This window comes from Mercenaria mercenaria, chromosome 6, assembly GCF_021730395.1.
Source record: "Mercenaria mercenaria strain notata chromosome 6, MADL_Memer_1, whole genome shotgun sequence".
In the NCBI taxonomy this organism is placed as follows: domain Eukaryota; kingdom Metazoa; phylum Mollusca; class Bivalvia; order Venerida; family Veneridae; genus Mercenaria; species Mercenaria mercenaria.
In genome coordinates, this window is record NC_069366.1 from 43,303,886 (window position 1) to 43,323,699 (window position 19,814).

The window sequence follows — 19,814 nt, forward strand, 5'->3', positions numbered from 1 at the left end:
TGGCAGTCATACTGGTACAACCACAAACTCATTCAAAGTCAGTAACCACTGAGCTGTGGTAGCCATGACAAAAAGTTGACAAACACTAAACTGTTAAAAATAACAGAAGCATTTACCTTGGATGATAAACCTGAATCCATAGCTTCTTAATGGTAGAAAAGCAAACACTGGCTGCTTCGGTGGCATTGCCTGAAAACATATAAAATCAACTTTCTTGATATTTAAATATTGTGGTGAACAAAACTGTTATTTTGGAAAAAAAATGCTGTTTACATGTCAAAATTATATCAAAGGTCTAATACCAGTCATGCAATAAAATCTAAATTCTACATTAATTGTAACTGCATATTTCAGTTCTATTTTCCTTCAATATTTGTTTTAGCCATCCTGTTAGTTAGTATGTAGTGTGCAAGATGAATCAAGCTGTTGCCAGTTTGATCCCCTGGCACAGTCTATGTTCAGTTTGATCCCCTGACACAGCCTATGTTCAGTCCGATCCCTCGGCGCAGCCCATGTTCAGTTTGATCCTCTGGCAAAGTCTATGTTCAGTCCGATCCCTCCATGGCGCAGCCTATGTTCAGTTTGATCCTCTGGCACAGCCTATGTTCAGTCTGATCCCTCAGAGAAGCCTATGTTCAGTTTGATCCTCTGGCACAGCCTATGTCCAGTTTGATCCCTTGGCACAGCCTATGTTCAGTTCAATACACTGGCACCTGATCCCTCAGCCCAGCCTATGTTCAGTTCGATCCCCAGGCAAAGCCTATATTTAGTTCAATCCCTGTGCAAAGCCACTGTTCAGTTTTATACTCTGGCACAGCCTGTGGTCAGTTTGATACCCTGGCACAGCCTCTGTTTTCTGCTGCAATTTACCCTTCACCATTGATTCATGCATGACATTTGTCAGTTACTTGCCCATAACTAGTCAGAGCAAGCACAGATTCTAAGAACACTGGTAATGTTAACAAACACATCGTTAGAAAACTTACTTTAAGAGCTATTGTCTGTCCTTGTTGTTTGAGTGGGAATGCTAGGGCTATTTCTGTTGATTCAACATCTGCCCCTGATTTGGCCTGCATGGAGATCTTTCTGGCATCCAGCATCTTTTTGATGACAAGCCACCTCTCACAGCCGTGTCTGTGTTGTATTTCTATTACATTGTCACCTACATCTCGTCTTCTCATTGTCTGTACACTTTTCTCTACCTATAACAGAATCAGGCAATATGTCCAGATAATGGCAAGAAATGGTCCACCCAACCAACTGACCCACTGAGTTAACAACTTGAGCAAAGCAACCAGGCAGATATTGAGCATAGTTAAGAGTTCTGGATCAGACATCTGATGCTTAAACCTGAGGTACAAGTTCGAACCAATGCCTACCACTTAATCTGCATGTACAACTTTCAAACATGGTTTGCACCTTTAGAATAGGTTATACAGTTTCAAATCCTGATATCTATCTACCTATAGACATGAATGTTAAAACCATGATAACTGCCATACAGCCCAGACGTACATGTTTGAACCTGTGTGTCTTATTTAGCAGTAAGTTGTACCCTGGTACATGCAGCAGTACCCAGAGATTAGAGGCTATGTCTGTTGTTACATTCAGTAGTACAAGTCTGAAACCAAGTGACTGCTGCTTTATCCAAAGGTTCAAGTTTGAACCATGGTAATTGTTACTTAACCTAGAGATACAAGTTCCCACTGGAAGCAGATTTGAGACCAAGTCAAATAACCCCTCAATTTTTTTCACAGTGGACACATGTAATACAGTAAGTTTCACAGTGAAATCTCTGTAAAGAGTATCAGACCTAATCTGTCTCACCTTGTTTTCTATAGTTATCTCTCTGAGGCGATGCAAGAAAAGTAGCAGTGAAGGATGTATATCATTGAACCTGGCAGCCAGCGTTCGTGTCTGTACCCTCATGTCTGGCTTTAACCTCAGTATTATATGAGTCATCCATCTGTAAATTAACCAAACTTCAAATTATATACTGAACAAACAGGTTTTATTATGACATTCTGAAAGATCATAATTTAGTTGTTGTTGATTTTTTTCAGGTGAATTTTCAGGAGATATTATGTAAAAGAAAGAATACTTAGATAAACTGATAAGAGTTTTCTGTAAATCATATCCAATAATCTGTACTTTCTTCAGTATTTTTATTTGACACATTTTTTCACATACACATATATTTGGGCTGACACAAGAAATTCATGTAGCCTAAGCTGTTTTCCATACATTTAGTCTGGATCAATTGGAACCTTGGGTAACTTAGGAATTTTGCTTATCTCCTTGGGTCTCCAAGCTGTATGTACTTTTCTATTTTTGACATAACAGCTATTTAAGACAAACACTTTTATAGAATAGTTGGTGAAATTGATTGACTTGCATCAGTTTATTTAAATCAACAGAGGAAAACAGCATGAAGAATGATGTTAACATGTATGACCCATAAAATAATATATAAAATCTATGAAAGGGCTTTAATTCCAAAAATAAATACTTTAACATGACAGTCTTGAGTATAAGTGCATGTCCACTTCATGTGGATGACGTACAATTGGACTGAAACTAGGTGAATTTCTGTATATTATGTACACAATGCTCTGATGTAGTTGTAATATTTCTCTAAGTAAAAAAAAAAGGCCATAACTCGAAAAAAAATCTAACATAAATGGAAGTCCTGACAACATGCACAGCTCCACTTCATATTGATGTAATACACCAAGTTTCATTACAACTGGATGTAGGAAAAGTTGAGTAAACTATGTTCTGACATAGCTGTAATATTTCCAAGTCCAAAAAGGGCCACATTTTCAGAATAAATACTTGGGCATGAAAGTCCAAAAATATGCATATGTCCGTTCATGATCATGATGTAAACAAAGTCTTATTTCAACTGAATGGAAACTGTAGGAGTTGAGTACAGATGCTCAGATGTAGTTGTAATATTTCAAAGTCTAACAAAGGGCTAGAACTACAAAACAAATGTAGTACACCAAGATTGAATGGAATTGGATGAAAACTGCAAGAATTGAATACACAAGGCAGTGTGACAGACAGACAGATCAAAAACTATAAACTATGCTTTCAAGGTCTAAGGCACCAGAGACATAAAGACATATCTTGGATCTTTTTTATGTAGGAATTCCTGTCACTCTTTTAAAAATTTTACTTACTCATCCTGACTGATTCTCTCTTCCTCTGCTACCCAGTGTGGAAGTATATACCCCATAGGTCCACTGTTTACATCAAACCTGATATGGTATCCATTGGAATGCACTTCTGGTGCATCAGTAATTCGGAAAACAGACTTGAAACCAATTCCTTTCTGACCTGTAAGACACAGCATTACAATTTTGGAATTTGTTATGGCAAGCAAGTCTTCTTCTAACAAAAAGAAAATGAAATTAAATATTCCAGGTTTTACACTGACAAACAGTAGCCAAACTATTCAAATTTTCCTCTGATAAACAGTTGCCAAACTGTTCAAAACTTTCCTGTGATAAACTTTAGCCAAAATATTCCAGGGGATCTTCTGATAAACAGTAGCCAAAATTTTCCAGGGGATCTTCTGATAAACTGTAGCCAAAATATTCCAGGGGATCCTCTGATAAACTGTAGCCAGAATTTTCCAGGGGATCTTCTGATAAACAGTAGCTAAAATTTTCCAGCGGATCTTCTGATAAACAGTAGCCAAAATATTACAAATTTTCTTCTGATAAACAGTAGCCAAACTGTTCAAAATTTTCCTCTGATAAACATTAGCCAAAATATTCCAGGGGATCCTGTGATAAACAGTAGCCAAAATATTACAAATTTTCCTCTGATAAACAGTAGCCAAACTGTTCAAAATTTTCCTCTGATAAACATTAGCCAAAATATTCCAAGGGATCCTGTGATAAACAGTAGCCAAAATATTCCAATTTTCCTCTGATAAAAAGTAGCCAAAATATTCCAATTTTTCCTATGATAAACAGTAGCCAAAAGATTCCAATTTTTCCTCTGATAAACACTAGCAAAAAGATTCCAATTTTTCCTCTGATAAACACTTGCCAAAAGATTCCAGTTTTTCCTCTAACAAGAGCTCGTAGAACACAAAATGTACCCCTTGATGCATTCAGTAACTGCACAAAAAAACAGAAATTATTTGGTTGCTGTGCACTGGACATTTCACAAACTGACCCCAAATCAATAATTATGGGTCATTTACCAGTCATAAGTGACCCACATATAAAATGTGACCTTAGACCAAAGGTTTCTCTAGTTATCTGGCAAAAAAGTTCTACTGTTCTGGGTCAATGTGACCTTGACCTTTGACCTACTGACCTCAAATACAATAGGGGTCATCTGCTGGTCATGATCAATCTCCCTGTTAAGTTTTGTGATCCAAGGCCCAAGCATTCTCAAGTTATCTCCAGAAACGGTGTTCCGGGTCACTATGAACTTGACCTTTGACCTACTGACCTCAAAATCATTAGGGGTCATCTGCTGGTGATGATCAACCTCTCTATTTAGTTTCTTGATCCTAAGCTAAAGCGTTCTCAAATCATTTTCCTGAAACTGCTTAACTGTTCAGTGTTACTGTGACCTTGACCTCTGACCTACTGACCTCAAAATTGATAGGGGTCATCTGCTCTTCATGATCAATCTCTTTCTTACGTTTCGTGACCCTAGGCCAAAGCGTTTTCAAGTTACCATCCGGAAACCGTTTAACTGTTCCAGGTCACTGTGACCTTGACCTTTGACCTACTGACCTTAAAATCAATAGGGGTCATCTGCTGGTCATGAACAACCTCCCTATGAACTTTTATAATCCTAGGCCCAAGTGTTCTTGAGTTATCATCTGGAAACCAATTGGTATAGGGACTGACCGACTGATATACCGACCAAAAGACCTCTGTAAATTACCCCTCCTTCTTCGAAGTTGGGCATAATAAACAGTAGCCAAAATATTCCAATTTTTCCTCTGACAAACAGTTATGGTACCAAATATTCCAGGTTTTCTTCAGTAAAAATAGACATTTTTTCTAAGTACTGTGAAATCATTTTAATTTGCTGGCATGAAATTTCGTGCAAACGGCAAAAAGGACAGTTTCGCGCGTGCTTTAATTTGCGCATTTTCAACATGACAGCATTTTTTTTAAATTGCCAGCACCGCACGTGTTGCTATCATGTACTGCCTGTCAATTAAATTGGCCGGTTTTATGACCTTGTTAAATAAAGAATATGACAGTCCAAATAATAATCAAATTTCATATTATACTTTAGTACAAAAACAACTAAGTTCCTGTCAAGACAACTTTAAATTAACTGCCAATAAACTGTGATATTTTGAGAAAGATTGAAAAACATGAGTCTTATAACACATATATTTTGGACAGGAAATAAACTAAATGCTTAAATGATAGCGTGGTCTTAAATTCGCGCATCGGTCTAAGCTCAAAATACACAATAATTTGTCCAGCGCAAACAAAAAAGATTCCACTATAACAGTACATCTAGTGACTGAAAAGGTCTCTGCACATCACAAATATAACAATCTCTTCCCCTATACTGCAGCTAGGATTATCTCCTCTAAAATAGAAAGAACATCCTGCTGTCTTATACATGTTTTAGTATTTCCATTTAAGCAGCAAGTCCTTAAAGACATCATTAACTTCTGGGACCGAGCTCATCAAAACTTTAGCCAATGGTTAAAAAGTCCAATGGAAAACTTGCATCATCTATGTTCTAATAAATAATGTGGTAAAACCAGATTCATTGATGACTGTATTGTAAAGGAGGTTAAAAATTAGCTGGTATAGAAGTTATTCAGTTGATGAAGTTTTGTGGTGGTCAGGCATGAGGTGTAATATATACTCTATGGTGGACAAATGTAGATAAACTTGCTTAAAGTTTGCCTTCTCTAGCCCAAACACTGAAAACTAATTAACATTTTAATCCTCAAATATTCAAACTGCTTATTTTTCTACAGTGTAAGGAACAGAAATTTACCAATGTATCCAAATTTATGTTTTCCTTTGGTACTCCTTCCAACATCACATAACGCTCGAATATCTTTCTCAGTAAATCCAAGTTCATTGTTTAGGACATATATCCCATCATGCTCTATCACAAATTTCACAGAAGGACATTCATCTGTTGTGTTGTTAAGCAGGCTATCATGGTAACTGTTGTCGTCTGCATTCTGTACCAGTTCTAGGACAAAGTGGGTATCCTTACTGTACAGGTCTTTAGATAAACGATCCAAACTTCGACCCAGTCTTTCTTGTTGTACCTTTTGAAGGAATAAAACAGAGCTATGAGTCAGAAACAAATACTGGACTGAATGGCAAACTACATATATCCCTATACATGTATATATAGTCCAAACACATTTCAAAACAAAAGGGACCCACAAACTTCAATTACTAAACAAGAGCTCTGCCTAGAGAGGCATACTCTAGCAAGTCAACTGGGACAGGTCTGATTCAGCAGATATCATGTTTGGGATGCACGGGATGTGGATACCAAGATACAGTATTTGGAAACTGAACTGAAAGCAACAAAGAATGTGATAAACAGTAGCCAAAATATTACAAATGTGGGGGATCTTCCTCAAATATTACTAAGCCATTGTGTGAAGTCTTAAAGCTATTATACATTTTGACTTAGAGCCCAAAACAAAACAATTAGCAGAAATTAAGTCAGGTCCCTGTGACCTTGACCTTTGAGCTGCTAACCCTAAATTCAGTAGGGATCTTCCTTTAGTGGCAGTAAGTCTTTATCTTTCAGTTTATCATTATTGTGAAAGACCTGAAACCATATTTAGTCACCAGGTCACTGTGACCTTGACAGATCTTAAGTGTTTTAGAGCCTGGACACAGAAAATGATGATGGATGGACAATGCCATTCCATAAAACCAGTTTTTTTTCCAAAACAGATGTTTAAACATAATCTTACTTATTTGACAGAAATTATTTACCCTCATAAGTCTTTGTCCATCTTCACTTAGATGAATACCAACACCAAACTCATCTCTACGTATCTGATTCACAACATCTTCACACAATTTTGTCTGCAGTTGTTCATCAGCGACATCTTGCTTTGTTTCTTCATTGAGAGTGACATCCTCATTTGTGCCTTTAAATGTTAAAATTGCATATTTTTACATTAACCATACAATGTACTTTCATGACTTCGACCAGAACACTGCTAGTAGTATACTCTCTATTCTAGGTAAACTGCAGTAAATAATTACAGAGAACTTTTTAAACATATACCTTTCTGTTTATATTTAACTATTCTCTTTACCTTCAGTTACATCTAGTTCTTTTTCTTCAGTTTTCTTGTCTTTGATGTCAGTATCCTCTGTTTTCTTAGATGTATCTGAATCTTTTTGTGTGGCTTTGTCTTTACCAAGATCACCTGCTAAGATCTCATCTACATCTTCTGTACCATCATCTTCAAACATCTCCACCTCCTCCTCTTCTTCTTCCTACACAAATGATTCAACATTCAATGTTTCATTCCCTTTTCTGTGTCACATTTTAAACTCACTCTTATTTCCTGCAATCTATTTTGGTTCTAAACAATGATGTTTTATATTTCTCTGTTTTAGTAGTTTGTCTGTCTTAATGAAGTGGCATTAAATTGTTTTCCTATGTCTTAATTATACCAGTTACATATATAAGTACTACTGTCCGGATAAAGTTCTTCAACAATCTCTGCAATTCATCAATATCTTTTAAACATTTAATTTACCATGACACTTGGAAATATTCATTTTTGCTCTCATTTAGTTAATACTAAAACAAGAGCTCGTAGAACACAAAATGCCCCCCTTAATGCATTCGGTAATTGAACAAGGAACAGAAATTGTTCGGTCACTGTACATGAAAGTTCTACTGTTCTGGGTCAATGCGACCTTGACCTTTGACCTATTGACCTCAAAATCAATAGGGGTCATCTACTGGTGATGATCAACCTCTCTATTAAGTTTTGTGATCCTAGGCCCAAGCATTCTCAAGTTATCATCTAGAAACGGTTTAACTGTTCCAGGTCAATGTGACCTTGAGCTTTGGCTTACTGATCTCAAAATCAATAGGGGTCATCTGCTGGTCATGACCAACCTCCCTATCAACTTTCATGATCCTAGGCCAAAGCATTCTTGAGTTATCATCCGGAAACCGTTTAACTATTCCGGGTCACTGTGACGTTGACCTTGGACCTACTGATCTCAAAATCAATAGGGCTTATCTGCTGGTCATGACTAACCTTCCTATGAATTTTCATGATCCTAGGCCCAAGCATTCTTGAGTTCCCATCCGGAAACCGTTTAACTGTTCTAGGTCTTTGTGACCTTGACCTTTGACCTTCTGATCTCAAAACCAATAGGGCTTATCTACCACTCATGAGTAACCTCCCTATCAACTTTCACGATCCTTGGTCCAAGTGTTCTTGACCTTGTTCTTAACTGTTCCGAGTCATTGTGTCCTTGACCTTTGACCTATTGATATCAAAATCTAAAGGGGTCATCTGCTAGTCATGACCAACCTCCCCATCAACTTTCATGATCCTAGACCCAAGCGTTCTTGAGTTATCATCCAGAAACCATTTAACTGTTCTGGGTCACTTTGACCTTGACCTTTGGCCTACTGACCTCAAAATCAATAGGGACTATCTGCTAGTCATGAACAAGCCCCCTATCAAATTCCAAGATCCTAGGCCCAAGCGTTCTTGAGTTATCATCTGGAAACTGTTTAACTGTTCCAGGTCACTGTGACCTTGACCTTTTGGCCTACTCATCTCAAAAACAATAGGGGTCATCTATAGGTAATGACCAACCTTCCTATCAATTTTCGTGAGCCTAGGCCTAAGCATTCTTGAGTTATCATTCAGAAACTGTTAAACTGTTATGGGTCACTGTGGCCTTGACCTTTGACCAACTGATCTCAAATCGATAGAGGTCATCTACTGGTCATGACCAACCTCTTTATCAACTTTCATAATCCTAGGCCAAAGCATTCTTGAGTTATCATCCGGAAACCTTTTAACTGTTCTGGGTCACTGTGACCTTGACCTTTAACCTACTGATCACAAAATCAATAGCGGTTATCTGCTGTGATGACCAACCTCCCTATTAACTTTCATGATCCTAGACCCAAGCTTACTAGAACCAACCTTAACTAAGATTCCTTTTCTGGAAAAAACATGATTCATTATAAGAGGTTATTATATCGTAATGACCTCAGTCAGCTCAAACCCAGGACCTCAACTTTAAGTGGCCAATTTCTTAACCACTAAACCGCTGCTCCCACTTTATAGTAATAACAAAAATTATATCAAGTTATATTACTATCATATTCCTGCTGTTTTTTTTTACCGTTTACACATGTAATCCAACTGGTGCTAAAGACAACTTTGGAATAGTGGCTTCTACTATAAAAGCCAATATTTTCTCTTCCTGTTTACCAAAGTATAAATCCACCTATGTTGTCTGAGCAACTGTCAACAATTTTTCATTTCTTAAGCATGATCTTAACAGATAAGTTTGACTGTACTTAATTTTCCAATCAACTATAGCAGAGTAGTAAAGGTTACTGACCTTGTATTCCTATATTTTTTAGACTATTTAAATTCAATCTATGTCTGAAATACTGCTTTTTGGTCAATCTAGTGTCTTTCTCCAGCATTAAAGCTGGAAAATCACATTAGACGCACATCTTGCCTATTTCTATGCATATGGCAATTTATGCTAACAAACTATCCAAATGGATTTTAAATTTGTCAAAACGCAATGTGTTTACCTGATCAGGATTTACTTCCCCAAAGAGCTCTTCAGCATCTGGAGGTAATATCTGTATAGCTGAATCAGGAAGTATACATTTCTGCTGAATCAGGTCTGTCCATTCCGGTATTCCAAGTAGACACCCAAGCTGCACAAGTTGATTCTGTTCTGACACAGTCTTGCACAGTTGCACAAGCAGCTCTTTGGATTTACATGAACCTACAACCTGCCCCAAAGGATCCAGGAATATCTGGTTGGCCAGGGACACACATATCTTGGTGGGTATACGCAACAAGCACTGCAGAACAAACATGGCTGCCTTGTGGTGGTCAGGATCTGATGTCTTTCCTAGGTAGTCCAAAAATATTGATTTGTTGCATTTTTTTTTGTATACAGCACCAATTAAATATGCACAACACAAATCTGGATGGACAGAAGGACTGGTGGACAGACTGCAGGATGGACAAAGACAACTTAACCCCTAATTTTTGTTGTTGTTTTTTTTGGAGGGGGGAGGGGACACAAAAACTTAAGCACACACCCTTTTTTTACTTTTTTTAAATTTCACAGCACAATACAGAGTTTTGAACAAATGAGAGAAATCAAATAAACTACGATAACTGCGGGATGTATATGCTGACCTGTTCTTGCATCTGTTGATGGATCCTCGGCATGCATCAGTAACAGTGCTGTTTTCACGTGCCCCGACAACAGAGCCAGCGGCATACTTTCAACACCCTTGTATGCTACTGCCATGGAAACCAGGTGACCAGATGTTGCTGAAATATCACGATTCTCAAGGGCTGTTGCTACATGTTCTGGAGAAGTTGTCGATACAACCTTGATATATTCCCCTGGCTTTAGTTCTAGAGCTAGGAAATCAAATGTAGCTAGCTTTCCACCTGTAAGCAGAATTTTTTTTTTTTTTTTATTTATTTTGTTATGCTAGGTTTACAGCAGAGATGTTAATATTTGGTTATTTTGATAACTGGTTAACCATTAAATTTTCTGTGGGGGAATAAAAATCATTCAAGTTCTCTATCTACCTTCCAATGTTTTTGTTGTCACACCTCCATATTTCTGCACAAAATCTTTCAGTTTTCCAAGTTCTGGCTCAAACACAAGACCCCACTGACTCCAGTCAGCCATATTCTCCAGGAGAGGGCAGTTGTGTAGGCAGATTTTTGCAGCGTCTCTGGTCTGATGGCCCAAAATTCCAACCTTGGATCCAGAGTTTGAATTTAAACTAAAAAATATCGTAAATATTATAGTTCTTTTACCAACAAATACACATTTCCAAATACTTCAACTGAACAACTTTGTTAACAATTCTATGAAACAAGTCAAAAATGAAGACATTAAAACTTAACTGTTAACATATCTTCTTAGTTCAGCAAAAGCAGCTGTTACCAATCAAATAACAGTTAATGGATGGCTGTATTCTTCACTTAGTAAAAAAGATAATAGGTATAACCTGTCCAAAAAATCCTTTGGAAACATAGAATGCAAGACTAGGTTTAAATTTTGAAATTTGAGATCAATTTGTGACCTTCACTTTTAAACTACTGACCTAGTTCATGTGCTCTGCATTGTCCCTAACAATTTGACCTACTGATTTAATTCAGGCGCTCTGCCCACTGTCTTATTGCCAACTACCTAATTGCCAAGTCTGAAGTCAAATATCAGACAGTTTTGACCTTACAGCTCCATCTGTAACCTTTACCTTTGACCTTCCTTCGCAGTATTTGTGCTCAACAAATAATCTAATCTCACCTGTCTATATGCTAATATTAAAGTCAATACCTTGAATGGTTTCCTAGTTAATCTCCTGACATGAGTTATGACTGACAGATGGACAGCTGTATAAACCATCACATAATATATCCTATTTTTTTACAAAAGAGGCATATTTAAGCAGTTGGCACAAAGGTTCTTTAGTTATTATGCTGGAACAATGAACAAAACAATATACCCTATCTTTTTCGAAGAGGCATAAAAATATAACTAAAACTGAAAACATACCCTGCAGATGGAACTAAGGAAGATTCATAAAGCACTGTACATTCCCCATATATATGTCGAACATGTTTATCAGCATAGCTAAGTAGGCGTGTAATGTTACCATAACCAAGGTGACGCACCTCCTTCACACTGTACTGTTTGCATAAAGCATCTTCTATCTGCTCAGGCTGTAATTAATTAAAATTCTGTTGCTATTAACTTGAAATTTCTTTTGGAAAAAAATTATCTCCCAATATTGCTTCAAGTTAATGCAAGGGTGCATTAACCCGTGTTCTGTTCTTTGTCAAAGTATGGGAAAACTTGTCATGTGATTTGTCTCCTTTAAGTGGTCAACTAGATGTGTGTCCATAGGACAGTGATGCCACATCCTTCCCCCCACCCTTCCTGACACCGTACATGGTTTCATGAATCTAAGTGAAATACGTTATTAGATAACTGCAACATGAACTTTTAAACACTTCAAGTGTATTTCTAGTATTTTTAACTAAGTCAGGGACCATAACTCTGGTCTAGCAGAGTGAAATCCTAACACACGCTATATAACAAACCTCTAATGTTTTATGACCCAAGGTCAAATACTATCTGAGATACATGTGACACAAACTTCACAGGCTATGTAACAATCCTGTAATGTTATACACCACTAGTCAAATTCTTTTTGAGATACAGCATAAACTTTTATGCCCTTTTAAGCATATTTTTGAATAGTCCAACGGCAAGATTGTCTAGCTGAGTGAAATCTCAAACAAAACCCCTGGTGCACAACTTCTTTGTTCGATTTAACGTCGCACCAACGCATGATAGGTCATATGGCGACTTTCCAGCTTTAATGGTGGAGGAAGACCCCAGGTGCTCCTCCGTGCATTATTTCATCACGAGCGGGCACCTGGGTAGAACCACTGACCTTCCGTAAGCCAGCTGGATGACTTCCTCACATGAAGAATTCAACGCCCAGAGTGAGGCTCGAACCTACATCGATGAGGGGCAAGTGATTTGAAGTCAGCGACCTTAACCACTCGGCCACCGAGGCCCCCGATTACCTCGACTAAAGCGTTACAAACACTTTTCAATTTTCAATGTAAAAATTAGTAAAAACAAGAGCTGTCCGTAAATCGTTGTCCCAGAAGCAGGAATAGTACACTGAATGTTAAAATATCTATAGAGTTTCAATCCAGTATCTGCATTAGTTTTGGAGATGGTAACTTGTATGCAAAACTTTAACCAGAATTTTAAATTCAAAAGGGGACATTAGGCCAAAATGCATGTCAGAGTTATAGAACTTGATGCAATCAACTAGTTTCATAACCCCGAAGACACATGTGAAGTATTGATTTAATATCTGCATTTCTTTTGCAGATAGTAACTTGCACACAAAACTTTAACCAGAATTTTCTAAGGCCAAAAGGGGCCATAATTTGCCCAAAATATATGTCAAAGTTATGGGACTTTACCCAGTGAGGTTGGTAATTGATCTAGAAAAAGAAAAAATAAGTTTCAAATCTATATGCCTTTAAGTAATAGCTATATGTACCTGCAAGCAAAACTTTAACCAGGATTTTCTAAGTCCAAAAGGGGGCATAATTTGGCCAAAATGCATGTCAGAGTTATGGGCCTAGATTGTATCAACTAGTTTTATAACCCCAGTTTCAATTCAATATCTGCATTAGTTCTGGAGATAGAAACTTGCATGCAAACCTTTAACCAGAATTTTCTAAGGCCAAAAGGGGCCATAATTTGCCCAAAATACATGTCAGAGTTATGGGATTTGACCCAGTGAGGTTGGTAATTTACCTAGAAAAAGAAAAAATAAGTTTCAAAGCTATATGCCTTCAAATGATAGCCATATGTACTTGCACGCAAAACTTTAACCAGGGTTTTCTAAGTCCAAAAGGGGGCATAATTTGGCCAAAATGCAGGTCAGAGTTATGGGACTTGATGCTATCACCTCGTTTCATAACCCTGAAGACACATGTGAAGTTTCAATTCGATATCTGTATTAGTTTTGGAGATTAAGTAACTTGCATATAAAACTTTTACCAGGATTTTCTAAGTCCAAATGGGGGCATAATTGGGCAAAATACATGTCAGAGTTATGGGACTTGGCCCAGTCAGGTTGGTAATTTACCTAGAAAAAGAAAAAACTAGAGTTGTCACAGGAGTGACGAATTATACCCCCACAATATGGCCTTGTCACAGAAGTAAGCCAATGTCAAAGCTGAACTTGCTTGACCTTTGACCTACTGACCTCAAAATCAATAGAGGTCATCTGCTGGTAATGATCAACCTCCCTATGAAGTTTCGTGATCCTCGGCCCAAGTGTTCTCAAAGTGATTGTCCAGAAAAGGTTTAAATGACCTTTGACCTTTGGAACCCAAAATAATTATGGGTCATCTGCTGGTCATGACCAACCTCCCTATTAAATTTCGTGATACTAGTCCCAAGCATTGTGAAGTTATTGTCCAAAAACCGTTTAAGTGTTCCTGGTCACTGTGACCTTGACCTGTGACCTGCTGACCTCAAAATCATTAGGGGTCATCTGCTGGTTATAACCAACTTCGCTATCAATTTTCATGATCCTAGGCCCAAACGTTCTCAAGTTATCATCCGGAAACTGTTTAACTTGTTTCATGTTATTGTGACCTTGACCTTTGACCTACTAACCTCAAAGTCAAACATGACCTGTACTTAATCATGTTATACCAATGTACAAAAATTTAAGATCCTAGACCCGAGTGTTCTCAAGTTATCATCCGGAAACCATTTAACTGTTCCCGAGTCACTGTGACGTTGACCTTTGACCTGTATTTCATAATGTTACATCCGTGTACCAAAAATTATGATCCTAGGCCCAAGCGTTCTCAAGTTATCATCCGGAAACTGTTTAACTGTTCAGGGTCACTGTGACCTTGACCTTTGACCTATTGACCCCAAATTTGAACTTGACCTGTATTTTCTCCTGTTACACCTCTGTACCAAAAATTATTTAAATCGGTCAAGCCTTTCAGGAGTTATCATCCGGAAACCAAAACAAGAGGGTCATGATGACCCTGGATCGCTCACCTGAGTAATATGAGCTACATGTTTCAAAGATCAAACTAATGATAAAATATTAAGAAAGTCAGTAGGTCACATTCATGGTCAATGATATTCAGTTTTACGATTGGTGTGCAAAACTGTGTATGTCATCAAAATTTCAAGGCTGTATCTTAAAAAACAAGAAAGTAGGTCTGCAGGTCAAGGTCAAAGTCAAGTGACATCATATTACTTGGGTTCATCAGGTAATTATTATTAAACAGTCTTTGAAATAGGATCAAATGATTTTTAAGTACTTTTTCCTATATAACTCACATAGTAACTAAGTTACCCCAGGGTGAGGCTTCTTTTAAACCCAGGGGCATAATTTGAACAATTTTCGTAGAGAACTACTCGACAATGCATCATACCAAATATCAAAAGCATAGGTTGTATGGTTTCAGACAAGAAGATTTTTAAAGTTTTTTTCCTATATAAAACTTTGGACCCCCAGGGCAGGGCCTCTTTTTACCCCAAGGGTACAATTTTAACAATTTTGGTTGAGGACCATAAGACAATACTACAAACCAAATATCAAAGGTCTAAGTGTTGTGGTTTCAGACAAGAAGATTTTTAAACTTTTTTTCATATATAAGTCTATGTAAAACTTGAGACCCCCGGGGCGGGGCCACATTTGACCCTAGAGGGATAATTTGAATAATCTTGGTAGAGGACCACTAGATGATGCTACATACCTGATATCAAAGCCCTAGGCTGTGTGGTTTTGTACAAGAAGATTTTCAAAGTTTTCCCTATATAAGTCTATATAAACCATGTGACCCTCGAGGCGGGGCCATATTTGACCCTAGGGGGATAATTTGAATAATTTTATTAGAGGACCACTAGATGATGCTACAAACCAAATACCAAAGCCCTAGACCATGTGGTTTTGTACAAGAAGATTTTCAAAGTTTTCCCTATATAAGTCTATATAAACCATGTGACCCCTGGGGCAGGGCTATATTTGACCCTAGGGGTACAATTTGATCAATTTTGGTAGAGGACCACTAGGTGATGCTACATACCAAATATCAAAGCTCTAGACCATGTGGTTTTGTACAAGAAGATTTTCAAAGTTTTCCCTATATAAGTCTATATAAACCATGTGACCCCCGGGGCAGGGCCATATTTGACCCTAGAGGGATAATTTGAATAATTTTGGTAGAGGACCACTAGATGATGCTACACACCAGATATTAAAGCCCTAGGCCCTGTTACTTTGGACAAGAAGATTTTTAAAGTTTTTCCTTTCAGTTGCCATGGCAACCAGAGTTCTGAACTTCTGCATGGAATTCAATTCTTTGAACAATTTTGAAAGGGGGCCACCCGAGGATCATTCCTGTCAAGTTTTGTGTAATTCTGTCCAGTGGTTTTCAAGAAGAAGATTTTTTTAGAAAATGTTGACGGACACACGACGGACGACGCACACCGCACGACGGACATTGAGCGGTCACAATAGCTCACCATGAGCCTTTGGCTCAGGTGAGCTAAAAACTAACGGACGGACCGACCGCCAAGCTCACTCCTATATACACCCCAACCCCCACAAAAACTTCGTTTTGTGGGGGTATAATAAGTTTCAAAGCTATATGCCTTTCAATGATAGCCATATTTACTTGCATGCAAAGCTTTAACCAAGGTGTGATGCCGACACCGACACCAGTGTGAGTAGAATAGAATAGTCCAGCTAACAACTAAGCTAACAACTAATTCTCATGTGTTTTCATCAGCAATTAAAGTTTCAAAGCTTTCTTTGCAGATACGGATATAATAACAATATGGTTGACATTTGCTTTATTTCGGCTTTGTATCTGCTAGTTTGTGGGATTTGGGCACACAGGTATAATTTCAATGAAGAAAAGAGACACAAATGGAGACCTCTGTATGTGTACACTGTCTGCACTGTTTGATGAACTCAAGTATGTCAGTCTGGTGAGGTTTGAAGGATAAATCCGTGTCACTACCTCCAGAACCAAGTGACAAACCTCCGCTTTCCTCTAGCATCTACAATTTAATAATTCATTTTGTTACACGTTTTCAGAAAAATAATGAAATATTACAGGGTAATATATTTGGTATTTTCTTGGTAAAAATTGTGACATCATAATGTTACATATACAGCACAACGTTACTTGTGAAAATCTTGCATCTAGTGTTCATTCTATGAAAGATACTTCAATACATAGAAACAAATATCCTCTATACAGGTATACCATAAATCATAGAAACCTACTGCAGTAATCTTGATATAAACATTTTCATGTTACATTACTTTAAACAAAACTTACAGGTATAAAGCACAGCAAAATTTGTCTGAATTGCATAAATATGGTTTGGAACTGTGGTAGCTAATTTTCAAAACTAGTACAAATATTTATAATATAATATTCACAGCTGTTCTGGTTTTTAACATAAATAAAGGCTAAATAAAGGCTTATCAAAAATCAGCATTTAACTTAGATTTTAAATTAAAATTTACATTATTCAAATATAAAAACAAGAGGACCATGATGGTCCTGAATCGCTCACCTGTTCCAACATGACCCAGTTTTGAACTGAGTATGACGTCGTTTTTTTCTATCATTTGACATAGTGACTTAGTTTTTGAGCTCATGTGACCCAGTTTTGAACTTGACCTAGATCTCATCAAGATGAACATTCAGACCAACTTCCATACAGATCCCATGAAAAATATGGCCTCTAGAGAGGTCACAAGGTTTTTTCATTATTTGACCTACTGACCTAGTTATTGACGGCACGTGACCCAGTTTCAAACTTGACCTAGATATCATCAAGGTGAACATTCTGACCAATTTTCATGAAGATCCATTCAAAAGTATGGCCTCTAGAGAGGTCACAAGGTTTTTCTATTTTTAGACCTAATGACCTAGTTTTTGACCGCAGCTGAATCAGTTTCGAATTTAACCTAGATATCATCAAGATGAACACTCAGACCAATTTTCATACAGATCCCATGAAAAATATGGCCCCTAGAGAGGTCACAAAATTTTTCTACTATTTGACCTACTGACCTAGTTTTTGACGGCACAGGACCCAGTTTCGAATTTGACCTAGATATCATCAAGGTAAACATTCTGACCAATTTTCATGAAGATCTTGTGAAAAATATGGCCTCTAGAGAGGTCACAAGGTTTTTCTATTTTTAGACCTAATGACCTAGTTTTTGACTGCAGCTGACCCAGTTTCGAACTTGACCTAGACATCATCAAGATGAACATTCAGACCAACTTTCATACAGATCCCATGAAAAATATGGCCTCTAGAGAGGTCACAAGGTTTTTCTATTATTTGACCTACTGACCTAGTTTTTGAAGGCATGTGACCCAGTTTCGAACCTGACCTAGATATCATCAAGGTGAACATTCTGACCAATTTTCATGAAGACCTTGTGAAAAATATGGCCTCTAGAGAGGTCACAAGGTTTTTCTATTTTTAGACCTACTGACCTAGTTTTGGACCGCACGTGACCCAGTTTCGGACCTGACCTAGATATCATCAAGATGAACATTCTGACCAACTTTCATAAAGATCCCATGAAAAATGTGACCTCTAAAGAGGTCACAAACAAAAGTTTACGCACGGACGACGGACGCTGCGCGATCACAAAAGCTCACACTGTAACTTTGTGACATGTGAGCTAAAAAGAAAAGAGAAGAAAGCATGAAGTGTACTTGTTTCATTTCCATAAGTAGGAATTCAATGAATCTTCCATATCCCATCATACTGAAGGCAGAGTAGCCAAAATCTTCCAGCATTTTCTCTTCTATACGATCCAAGTGAGCAAGACTGATAGCTCCTGCATTCAAACATCTCTCAATGTACGTCTTTAAAGACTCTATCAAGGCATCTGTGAGAAAAAGTAGTGAATTCACTCTGACATCAAAGTCTAAACATTTTTAATATTCAGCAAAGTATTTTAGAGTAAAAACACTTGCCATGCATTTGCTTTAACCTTAACCAAGTCATCAGAATTTTAGATCAGAACAGACTGATTTTAGTTAAGTTTATACTAATATATTTTAGCTTAACTGTGATAAAAGCTTGAGGCTTATTTGAGCCACTGCTGGATCCACTTTCTGGGTGTCATATGAGAAACTGTGATTTGACCCTAATGGGGCTCAAATCGGGTTGTGTCATTAAAGATCCTAACCAGAAGACCACCACTTCCATGGAATTCAAGAGGCAGGTAAACGTGCTATATATGTAATATACATCAAGTGATGCATACTAGAGGGCTGCTTAAACATTAATATTGTGTCTCTCAGCTGTCCTAGTCAACTTTTTATTTTCAAAATTATGGATGACCCCTCTCTGACAGTTACACTTCTCTTACATGTATTGATTTTTCATACACAACTTATATCTTCAAATAAAAGCCATGCAAAAGAACTCCTTTACTCATTTCAGAGAAGAGAATTGTCCCAAGAATATGCCTATTTGAAATATCGTAAAACCTTTCTGTACTTTCCTTTATTATTTCTGTCAAAAATTTGACTTTATTTAGCGTCTTTTTAACAATTAATTAAGGACAGTGTCTACTGGTAGCAATTAACACAATGCCAAACTATATAATATTATAAGTGTTGCGTCACTGAAATACCATACAGTTCTAGAACTATCCACTTAATGCTGCGAGCCAAATGAGAAAGTCAACATTACCATTTCTACTGAGGCTTTTGAATGACCTAGCCTGGGCTCTAACCAGACCTCCAACTTGCATGGGTTACTCTACCTCTAAGCCATGTCAAACAAGTGACTGAGTATTGCAGTGGAAATACAGAAGTCCCCTACCTATGTAAAACTTAGTTAGTGTCCGTCCCTTGTGGTTGTTGGCAACAGTGTTATGACTAAAAATGCGTCAAGGCATTTAAGAGCAAAGAAACAAAAACTAATTTTACTTAAATTTCAATAATGAACTTG

At 37.5% G+C, this 19,814-nt stretch overlaps 1 protein-coding gene across 1 annotated transcript in view; it reads right to left on the bottom strand.

Annotated features, from left to right (window-relative positions):
- LOC123550539 (uncharacterized) overlaps positions 1-19,814 on the bottom strand; it is a 77,930-nt gene that overhangs the window by 29,266 nt on the left and 28,850 nt on the right. The window contains exons 5-17 of the mRNA XM_053546776.1: positions 18,566-18,741; positions 16,752-16,877; positions 11,802-11,968; positions 10,826-11,025; positions 10,421-10,681; positions 9,799-10,127; positions 7,304-7,487; positions 6,975-7,132; positions 6,004-6,286; positions 3,186-3,342; positions 1,828-1,966; positions 987-1,202; positions 117-189 (exon numbers count right to left, since the gene is read on the bottom strand). Of these exons, the coding sequence (XP_053402751.1) occupies positions 117-189; positions 987-1,202; positions 1,828-1,966; positions 3,186-3,342; positions 6,004-6,286; positions 6,975-7,132; positions 7,304-7,487; positions 9,799-10,127; positions 10,421-10,681; positions 10,826-11,025; positions 11,802-11,968; positions 16,752-16,877; positions 18,566-18,741 (2,469 nt within the window). The remainder of the gene's footprint in view (positions 1-116; positions 190-986; positions 1,203-1,827; positions 1,967-3,185; positions 3,343-6,003; positions 6,287-6,974; positions 7,133-7,303; positions 7,488-9,798; positions 10,128-10,420; positions 10,682-10,825; positions 11,026-11,801; positions 11,969-16,751; positions 16,878-18,565; positions 18,742-19,814) is intronic.